Source organism: Cryptomeria japonica, chromosome 3, assembly GCF_030272615.1.
Source record: "Cryptomeria japonica chromosome 3, Sugi_1.0, whole genome shotgun sequence".
Lineage (NCBI taxonomy): Eukaryota > Viridiplantae > Streptophyta > Pinopsida > Cupressales > Cupressaceae > Cryptomeria > Cryptomeria japonica.
The window spans coordinates 875,602,491-875,613,982 of record NC_081407.1 but is presented as its reverse complement, the minus strand read 5'-3'; the positions used below and the strand labels follow the sequence as shown (position 1 = coordinate 875,613,982).

General features: G+C 32.3%; 1 protein-coding gene across 2 annotated transcripts; it reads right to left on the bottom strand.

Moving 5' to 3' along the window:
• Window positions 1-1,102: 1,102 nt before the first annotated feature.
• LOC131076432 (LOB domain-containing protein 1) lies at window positions 1,103-2,768 on the bottom strand. 2 transcript variants are annotated; one of them, XM_058013607.2, is made up of 3 exons: window positions 2,649-2,768; window positions 2,367-2,543; window positions 1,103-1,722 (listed from the first exon to the last, which is right to left on the bottom strand). In XM_058013607.2, exons 1-3 carry the CDS (start codon window positions 2,661-2,663, stop codon window positions 1,333-1,335), a joined length of 582 nt encoding a protein of 193 aa, XP_057869590.1. In that variant the 5' UTR covers window positions 2,664-2,768; the 3' UTR covers window positions 1,103-1,332. The 2 variants fall into 2 exon arrangements, with proteins under 2 accessions (XP_057869590.1, XP_057869589.1); XM_058013606.1 differs by having other exon boundaries at window positions 2,367-2,552; window positions 2,649-2,763.
• Between the last annotated feature and the right edge of the window lie 8,724 nt (window positions 2,769-11,492).

Below are 11,492 nucleotides of genomic sequence, written 5' to 3'. Positions count from 1 at the left end.
ATTTTTTTCTAGCCTCACCACACACTAATGTCAACTCGTACGTTGTTTCTCTTGGATTCCTAGTACGTTTTAAATAGTATCAATAATTTATTTATTTTACTTAAACTTTTGTCAAACTAGCTTGGAGAATGTAGTAAAATCATTAGACTTTACTACCAACCGAACAAGTACACAACGTTTACAAAAATGAGACGACAATGATAACATCAAGACTTTAAAGTTTACTATTGCTTGTCTCTTTCTTTTTCTCACAGCGCATGCATACTACAAAGATTGGTTGAAGTATAGTAATAGAACTTTATCATTACATTCCCGACCGTGTTTACAGAGCTTAAAACACGTAGAGCCAGTTTTGTTAACGGTATCTTCTTGCTAAACATCTTGATTCTGGCTTAACTGACGAAATCAAAAAGTTGGGAATGAAAAAGAGAATCTTTCAAAACAGGGAAAAAATTATATTTTTAGTAGTGACAAAAAAATGTTAATAATCATAGATTCGTCTAATAATGTGTTGATTAAATGGTGGTGTTGTTGTGATCACAGAGGTTCAAATTCTCACTGGATTTTTGTGACTGGAAGTTTGTGCTTTTGGTGATACAATTTGCTCCGAGGTTTGAGCTGTGCATTGTTAATTTGGGGATGAGGTCCCTCAGTTGGTGACCTGACTGATTCATGCTTTGGGTTGGACCTTTGTTGATCCAATGTGATCATGGGTTTGAGCCTTACATTATTAATTGGGGATGAGGTCCCTTGTTTGTGACTTCATTGATTCATAACTCTGAGTAAAAAACATTTCACATGATATTGGAGGTGGTGACGTGTGCCATTGATCACATTAAAAAGCTTATCCAATACTTAGAAAAAAAATGCTAATGATCATAAAATTTGAAAAAATCTTTACAACTAACATAAACAATTATATTAGAAACATTTAAAAATATTTAAGTCAGTATTATATAATTTGTGTCTTTTCTTTTTTTGCTTTTAGACATTCTGGATTAAAAAAGAAGAGGACAATATTAGATTCCATAAATAATTTTAAAAGAAAAAGAAAAACAAGGAGAGGCATCCAAAGTGGATAAAATGCCATTATAAGATGTAAAATTATTACATCTCTTATAGATGATTAAGTTAATAGTTCGGTTCTTTGGAACCATTTATCAGAGCTATAAGCGCTGCTAATAAGATGGCATCCCGTTAAAACTAGGAGGATGTTAGTACATAGATTATGCTGATTTTACATGGCAAAACAAGGAAATTACGTAGCATTTCTTACTACTCCACTGATACATAGCTTGCGCTTTGTTTGAAAAAAAAGTACACCATTTGGACTTATATCCACAATGGTTCCCACATCATCAACGGATCCAATCCACTTGAGAATGTATCGTTGCTCTGATCTTGAAATACATCCATGGAATGGTCTACATTTTTGTCACTTTGCTCTGGTTCAGTTTCAGTTTCAGTTTCAACTGGAGAGAAAGGCTCCTCTTCCTGCTTTGAAGTGCGAAATAGGGAGACAATAGAGAGAAGATTTGCTTGCTGCAAACGCATGTTGAGAAGTTCTGCTTGTGTTATTGCCAATTGAGATTGAAGTTGTGACATTTGGCTCTGCAGCTGGTGTATAGTCCCTGCACACCCATATATGGGATCTCGCAACCTTGCATTCGCTTCGTACACCATACTACTCACAGCATCAGCCCTTCGTTCATTGGGAAGATCCTGCAACAGTTAACCAATCTTAACATAAGAACAACATTTCTTAAGCTCATGTAGAGGGAACATTTTTGTGAACTACATTTAGAGAAGGAAACAGAACATGCAAAAGAAAAGAACAATTCTAATACGACATTGTACATGCAACAAGTACGACAGAGTACATGCAACAAACTGTGACATAGCAACCGATGCAACACAATCATTTCTTCTTTTCTAGGACAACCAACATAACAAATTAATTTCTGAAATAATGTTGTCTGAAATATTTATGAAAAGTTCTAACACAATTGAATTCAAAATAAGATCAAGGAACAAATACAGAAGGAAATATTTATGAAAAGTTCTAACACAATTGAATTCAAAATAAGATCAAAGAACAAATACAGAAGGAAACCTTGATGTAAAGAGAAAGAAACAGACCATATAGAGAAAAAAACAATTCTAATACAACGGACAATATACAACAAAGAGGACAGACTATATGGAATACATTCATTTTTTCACATTCATCTCTTCTGTAATAGTGCCTTTTTTTTTTAGTGCAATGAAAAACTCTAACACAATCGAATTCAGAAACAAGACTGAACAACAACTAGCAAATTCGAAAACAAGATTGCGCAACAAACAGAAAGAAAATTTGGTTTAACCTGAAGCATCTTTATAATGTTGCTTGCTCCAAAGACGCGATGGGCAGTAGTAAACTTGTGAGGGTTGTCGGGTGGAAAGTACGGAGCAAAAACGCAATTCACTCCACATCTTCTTCTGAGAATTTTACACGCTGCACATGGAAATGACGATGGCTTTCCGTTTGCACTGCAGTTCACCTGAAAATCCTAAACCAAATTATGGGTTGAAGTAAAAGGGTAAACTATCAGTATGCACAAACAAACCAGGAATCCAATGCCTAATGCGTTTGATCACCACCTCACCTTCCCAGTTTCCATTTGGCAAATATTATCCGGTCGTGACCTGCAAAGAAGGATGATGGCGTTTAAGCAGACTGATCTACACTACACTTGCAGATAGCAAGGCTCGAGTTCAACCTTGCCCTCTGTTAAATGTTTATATAAGGCAGAAGAGATTAGCCTGACCTGCCAGCACATTCAATAGTAGTACGGTGGTTAGCAAAGGCCAAGACTACTTTGATGTGACACTCGAAGAAAAGAAAATTCTAGTAGGTATGTAATAATAAAGCATTTTGTCCGCAAATCATCTTCCAAACGCGTTGTGTATGAACTACAAGATGAAAGTCCGCGGTAAGGAAGATAAGAACAATTTGTGCATTCAATACTAGTCATTTTAAGGAAGTCCGGATTAATGATTACCATTAATAAATGCTAGCCGCTTCTCTCCTGTCACTCATTCTCACTTACACAGGCTTAAAAGAGTGATTAACATTTTTAAGTGACATTTTCAAGCCGTCAGAATCAGAGCGTGTGGAAGGGCATAAAATGAAAACGCGTGGAGGTAGTAAGGCAGGAAAAGAAGCAGAGATGGGTCCCATGTTTGACAATAGATAATTGTGCATTTTAGCTGGAAATCTATTCTGGTTAGGGTACTCCAGCTGCCCCAACTTTTCCACTTGGTGCTAAAATACTACACAAAACGAAACTCTCCGCATCTTAGAGTCGTATTCAGACAGGGAATGATGAAAACTTTGGGCTCACGCGTAGGAATCAGTCGAAGGACTTTTGGCCCTTAGAAACTGTGACAGAATTTGGCAAAGTTTGAAATACATACGGCTGTGAGGCTGCATCATTGATTTATTAGATTTCCATCATTGTCCGCTGTGAGAACCATTGTGATTAGTCAAACCTGCGTGAAAGGGGATGATGGCGTAAAGGTGCATCTATAATTCCTGTTCGCTTAAATTGCACACAAAAGTTACTTGCCGTTTTTTTAAATGTACCTGTGCTGCCTTTTGGGAGAACAAAAAGAACACAATTGCAAATATGTGAAACTAACAAGTTAATGAGAATGTGTAAAAGTAACTAGGGGTGACTCTAGGTGGCATAAGTAGAAATATGTCTGATGAGGCGTTTCTCCATTCTAATAATATAAATTTAATAAATATTCCATCTTATATAATAATATCATCTTTTTCTTTTTTAAGAATTTTTTCCTTTTATTTTATTATAGTACATCATTAATTGTTAATTTTTTCTATTTGAATTTGAAAAAGTAAACTATTTAATGTTATTACTTTTTATCTTCTTAAAAGTCATTCTAATCTTTTATTTTGTACAAAGACATAAGATAAAAAAAGTCTTAGATTCCTTGATGTGAATTAATTGTATAAAGAACCTTGCATGCTCTTTCAATGACTTGATCCATGGAAGTTCATATCCATAACATGTGTGTTGAAAGTTTTCAAACTTAATTGCTAAGGGGTAGATACCATTAGACCAATATTCTTGACTAAAACAATTATTCAACCATTTTTTTTGTCTCTTTTGTACAACCTCAACTAATCACAACTAACTACCTTGGCATTTGTTTGCCACATTTATATGTCCATCAATGTGAGGATAGTTGTTGGACGCATGTCTAATTTCCAAATTTATCTATAAATAACTTTGGAATGTACAATTTCGATCATATATGATGTGTTTAGAGATGTCAATTAAAAATATTTTGGATATAATAACTTGTTGAATTCAAAATTATTAAAGGGTTTTTTTTTTTTTAATGGGAATTAAATGAGCATGCATTTTCAATGGATTGACAATCATGAATATTTAGACCTTAATATTTAATGATGTACAAATATGAAATGAATTTCTTGGAAACCATATCCCACTTCACATTAGAACCGAATTTGATTGTAAATAATAAAAGAAGAAAATTGTGAAATTTGTTGTACCTATAAGTGTTCCATTTTACCTAAAGTCATTAAAGTTTGTTGATATTTTAATGACATCATTTCTCTTATTACATTTGTATTGTATTTATTGACTTGTATGATAATAATTTTGTGAGAAACTATATATATTAAGAATAACACAATCAAAATAAACTATTTTTCTTCCTTTTCTTTTATATTTTTCTATGTTACTTGTAAATAATATTCCATGGCTTTTCATGGAGGGGAATTTTGTTGTCCCCATTATAGAAGTCTATTTGATTGAAAATTATAATAATTTTAAAAGGGGTCCTCATGTAAATTGGAATGCTCATACCTAGAAGGAATCATGAGATTCACTTCTTAAGCCACTAGGAACCTATTGCAATATCTATTATATGACATGTTATGGTATGTGAACAATTTATAAAAATTCATCATAAGTAGATATCTAGTTCACTCAAAATAGACATTTAGTTGGGATTGAACCTCTAAATATGATGAAATATATAGTCATGCTTGATATTTGATATACTAAATTGGTGTCAAGAAAACATTTATTTTTAGGAGACTAATCATTTATCCCATCTACAAATATTTATGAGTAAATAGTTAATTGTGACCACATATCTAATTTAAAAAAATATTTGATTTGAGTAGATATTTGATCTTTAGGCAAATATAAAGAAAAACCCTAGAATTACAAATACAGAGGAGGTTTATTATGACATTCATTGAAAAAAAATCATTTTAATGATATGGTTGATATTATTACAAAAAATTTTAGAAGGATGTATATTATTCTTAAAAATATAATTTAAATATTTTTTACTTAAGAAACACCATGAATTATAAAGTTAGAAAGACATATTTTTTAAAAATAATTTTTCTCACAAATATATGATAAAAATAAACATTAATATAAAGATCAAGATTATTTATGGTCAAGTTAAAACCTTCATACATGAAGATTTTTAGTACTCCACCTTGATCATATTAAATAATTAATAATAAAAATCATGAATAAAAAATATAGAAAATATATCCACAACACACCTCAACATATAAATATTGTTTTATAAAAGAATTTAAAAAATTAATTATAATTAATAGTTCTTAAAGTATTTCTACATATTTTTCTATTTGTCATTGAAAGGAAGAGACAGACACATATTTATATACATGTGTTTGCATACATTTATACATATCTATGTATATATATTAAAATAAATGTATATCTTTGAAAAAAATAAATTATATTTCATCTTTTTATATTATACTTTAAATCATTATATAATGTGAAATTAACCATATGATTAATTACTCGTTTAGTGTCACTTTTGGCCCTTGCCAATTTACATTCACCCATTGAGCAAGGAGTTAATATAACACCCTATTAAGTATGGAGTTACTTTATAGTTTGTATATGATATCATTAGTTAAGTGGTTATATTGTGAGAATATATGTGTATATATCATGTTACTATGTAAAGAGGGACACTCCACCAATGACTATTTTTAGTACGTTGAAAAAGAATTTTTTGAGGGGTGTTTCACTTTACTTCTAATCAATACATAAAAAGTTGAGTACTTCAATTGGAGTTTAATCTTCAAATAGGAGTGTTGGATTCTAAGTTTGGACTTTCTTTCAATTTAAAAAAAAATTCAAGTAGTAAGAAAGTATGTCTTCAATTGACTACAAGAATTAGTAAGGTGTAATATTTGTAGGTATTTAAATTTTCAAGGCAAAAGACAAGGAGGTGTAAGCTTGGAATTGTTTTATTTTTCAAAGGCTTGAAAAACTATGTCATGTAAGTGCTTGGGAGTCATTTTCTTGTAGTTAAATGTTTGCTATATAAATTTTATTGTAGTATATAAATTTTATTGTAGTTTCTAGTGCATGTAAAAAAATAAAATTAGGAATAAATTCAAACTTTTGTTAAATGATTTTGTGCATATCTTTAAATTTATAAGAACTTGTGTCTCTATATTTGAGAAGTGGAAGCATTTTTATGTTTGTCATATAAGTGTAAGTTACAAGAAAATCTAATTATTCATTTGAATTTCTATCCATGACTACATGAAATATATTACTTTAAGATCATAATGTGTGTGGAGGGTGGGGCAAAACATCCTTAAATATGTTTGATTATTAGATTGAAGGTGTAGAGGAACATAAGTCTCTTCCACTAGATGAATAGCGAATAGAGTTTGTGCAAATAGTCATTCATCTTCTAGTAAAAAGTGTTATGTAGAAGCGTGTACTCAATTCATCTAAATATAGTTTGTACACTTTTATTGAATTGATCTAAAAAATATTTAATGTGTCTGTAGGTTTGAGTGAAGTAAGATGCCTCTCAAGATAGCAGCTGGAAAAATAACATAAAGTTTAGAATATTTTTATGAGAAATGTAGAAGTTTAAGGCTATGAGATTTCCACAAACCATTTTGTATTCTAATGTATTTTTCTAGATTCGATTGTGTGTATTTTTTCCCATCAACATTTCGAATCGCACTCTGTGATTCATCATCAGGATGAAAGGAATTCCTTTCATCTTGATGATGAATCATGGAGTGCGATTTGAAACGTTGATGGGAAAAAATACACACAATTGAATCCAAAAAAATACATTAGAATGTAAAAGTTGCTAGTGCAGAAAAAACAATGATAAAAAAAATCAATTTGTTAATGATTATGTAAGAAACTATCAATATTATTCATGAACTAAGAAATGATGAGGAAGGAAGAAGATCACAAGTTAAAGATAAAAGGTGAGAAACCAAGACATTAACATCAATCAGAGACTAACTCATAAAAAAAAAAACGATTAAAAAATAATAGAATGTTAGACTAAAATTGCATCTCAAGAGATTCTAAAGAAAGATTATATATATACTATTTTTAAACATTGTCTAATTTAACAATAATAAATAAATATAAACCAATACAACCAAAACAATTATTTACCACTTATTACTGAATATAAAACACACCAATTTTGATAGCTATTTAACCTTTTCTTTATCTAGAAGAGATGAGCAATTGAGATTTCATGGGCCAAAATCACATTGCCTGCCTGCACCTGGTCGTTAACACTTCTGGAGCCCACTGTAAAGTAATGACCTTCACGAAGTGCTCCACATGGCCTGTCCTCCAACTGCATTTTTTGAGGAGACTACTGAATTTTAAATACATATACCATAGCACATGGGATGAGAAATTTTCTGTATTCTCAAAATTTTCTTTGGTTTGTTTGTTCCTTCAATAGCATGAGGGTTCAGGCACAACGTGGAATTGTTATTGAAGGCTCAGTCACAACGTGGAATTGAGCTTTCGGGCTCATACTATAGAGGCAACATTGGAAAGATGGTAAAGATTTAAATTGTCCATAGCCTTGTCTCTTCACGAGTTTGTCATATTATACGTGGGATTTCAAAGATGAATGATAGAACCCATGTTGTCTGGACAGTTGAGAGCACTAAGACCCTCATCTGTCACAATAGGTGGTCCGTCTTTATCATTTGCTCTATTATTTCCAGTGGAATGCGCGTATGGTGTAGACTAAGGCATTACTCGGTTAACTGAGCTCATTCGTAGGGGACAATTGTCACTGCAACAGCCAATGTCATTTCATGGGAGTCGCTAGTGTGCATGCTATTATACCAATATTGCTGACAAATACACTCATCCAACCATTTCCCTTCACATTTTGTACAACCACAACGAACCACCATGGCATTTGTTTGCTACTTCTATATATGTCTATTAATGTCACTATGTTAGTTGGTAAGCATGTGGAACTTCGTCCTTGCTAATTTGAGTAGATTTACCTATAAATGAATTTGGGATATGCAATTATTATCATATATGTGGTGTTGAGAGGTGTCATGCAAATAAAAAGTAATTTTGAATTTCATAACTTGTTGAGTTGAAAATTATTAAAATATATCATTGTGGTTGGAATAAATGAATATATACATTTTCAATGGATTGATAATAATGAATATTTAAATCCCAACATTAATGATTTAAGACATGAAATGAAATTCATCAAAGTCATAGTCCACTTAAGATTATAATAGAATTTGACTATAAAATAATCAAAGCAGAACATTCTCCATTTCAGTGTATCTATATGTATTCAATTATATCTAATTAGTTACATTTTCAATTAAATTATTTTTCTTATTTATTATTTTTACAAAATTTAGTGAGTCCTATAATAAGAAGTTTATGATGAAAATTATTTAAAAAATAATACAATCAATTATAACTATTTTTTTCCTTTTATTTTATAATTTTATATATTGTTATTTGGTGAAAAATATCCCATGGCTTTCATAGATGGGACTGTCAATGTCCCCTTTCTAGCAAACCATAGGTTGAAAATTATAATTATTTTATAAATTGGAATGCCACACTTCGAAGGAATCATGTGATTCACCTCATAAGTCACTAGGAATATACTACAATATATATGGTATTCCACAAGTGTAACTGCACAAATTTAGAAGTTTCATCATAACTAGATATCTAGTTTACTCAAAATATATATCTAGCTAGTATTGAAGCTATAATTGAATATCTAGCCATACTTGATATGTGATAGACTAGATTAGTGTTGATCAAATATCTATCCTTTTTGAAAATAGGGATGACTAAATAACTAAGTGTCACCAAATATTTAGTTCCAAAAAGTATCCAGTTTGAGTCAGTATTTGGTCTTTGCATTTTGAATTGTTCCCTTCAATTTTAGATAAATTTAAAGTAAAACCTTAGACTTACAACTACATGTTTATTATGGGACTAGTACTTGAAAATATCCATTTCAATGATATGGTTGGTACCTTTATACTACTATTTATGGGCAAACAAATACGATTTGTAGAGAAGTCTAATTTCAAATTGTAATGGTGAAAAGTTAGGGTTTCCACCCAAAAGGATGAGAATCGTTAATTTTTCCTTGGGGACCTATTACATTCAAAGGAGGATTAAGATCTAATAGATTCAATCACAAACCAACAAGGATAAGGACTAATATTGATTGGATTCTATGGGTGGATTTTGTTACCCTCTTTTACAAGCTCAATTGCTGAAATTAGGTTAAAGTGCTAAAAAATGAAGGTAAATGTTACAAGTGTTGTTGTCATTGCACCAAAAGATTGACCCATTAATGCCCAATACAACAACTAGACTTCTAGAATCCACAAGAGGCGGTTAACCCATGACACAAACTCGAGCGTCATGTTGCATAACATAAGGAGACCAAGGTTGCACACCTTGCAACAATCCCCCCAGCACAAGTGAGGGGTTTGAGCCTATGACCAAGCTCTGATACCACTTGTTAGCAAAAATGCAATAAACTAAGAGGCGTGGGGGGAGGTGAATCAATTTGCACTCAAACACTACACAACTCAAGCACAATTTTAGATCTGATAATTAACAGTTAAAGCGTAAAACAATGCCACATCAATAACACACATAACACCAAGATTTTTGATGTGGAAAACCCAGTTAAGGGAAAAACCATGGTGGGAACCTACCCACAATGAGATAATACCCTGTTAGAAGTAAGTGAAATATTGCAATGGGGAATGCACATGCATTTAAGCACACTATCTGGAGTTCACTGGTCTAATCACATAATAAAAAGGACTACAACACTTGGGAAGACTCACTGCCTTACAAAAATATTTTGATTACATTTTAAGGATCATGAACTGATGAAATAACATCTCCTCATGCTAGGTTATAGTTCTAGTTAAGCACATATACTCAAACTCCACACTTTCACAGTTCTCCACACTCTTTCACACTTCTCCTCTGCTACTGAATGATCTGAAAAAATTTCACACATGTAGATACATCTTTGAAATGAATATTACATGTATTTATAAAATTCATCAACCTATATTTCACAGTCGGCTAAACCCTCAACACAAATTATAAAATAATAACCTCACACATTACAACAACACATGCGGACTAGGGAGAGATGAGCAGGAAAGGAAGCAACAGTGGGTTGGTGGGTATGGATCCTGAGAGTGATGGCGACTCTAAGGATGCAAATGATGCAAAGAGTGTGGAGGATGTGGACGGTGGTGTTGGACAGGGTTTTACGGTTGTTACAAAGATGGTGTTGGGTGTGAACAGAAGTGTTGGGCAGAGTGTGATGTGCTCCTTCTGCGTGTTGGGTCCATGTTCTCTGCATTGGTTTGAGCTTGAGTGTTGGTGGAGAGTTGCTTTGGAGCTAGTGGTTGCTGATGCAGAGGTTTTTTGTTGCAGAAATAAATGGTTGTGTTTTCCAGTCCTTTGTTTGGAGTGTGAGACTTTGTTGATGTGGACACATGCCCCTATTCTGCGTTGTGGCTATATGTGCCTATCGCTTTTTACATATCTTTGTTTGGGCCTCTTAGTCTCATGGGAGGGTAGATCATTGATCGTATGATGAAAGAATAAGAATCTAGTCAACTACTAAGGGGGGGGGTGAATCAGTAGATAGAAAAACTGATACTAACTTCACCAATCTCAAAATCAATCTCTCAAAGTAAACTTAGAACTATCAATGGAATATCACTGTCAAGATAATAACCATCAAGATAAACCGGTTAACTATTACAACAAACTAATAGTAGACAACTTCAAACTCATAAACATCCAAATGCTTTTGCTGACATAAGTAAAACTTTATTTCACAATGCTTTCGGTTATCATGATTTATCAAAGTGGATTAAGTTGTTAAGAAAATCAACCATAAGAACATAACTACAAAAACATTCACCACTTGACACAATATTTTTTACGTGGAAATCCAAATGGGAAAAACCTCGGTGAGATGAGACTCACAAGATAACTGTCTAAAATCTTCTGAAGTTTGCCCTGTTATGATCCTAGCTTGTTAAAGCTTTACAAAAGTCCTGTTAAGAACAG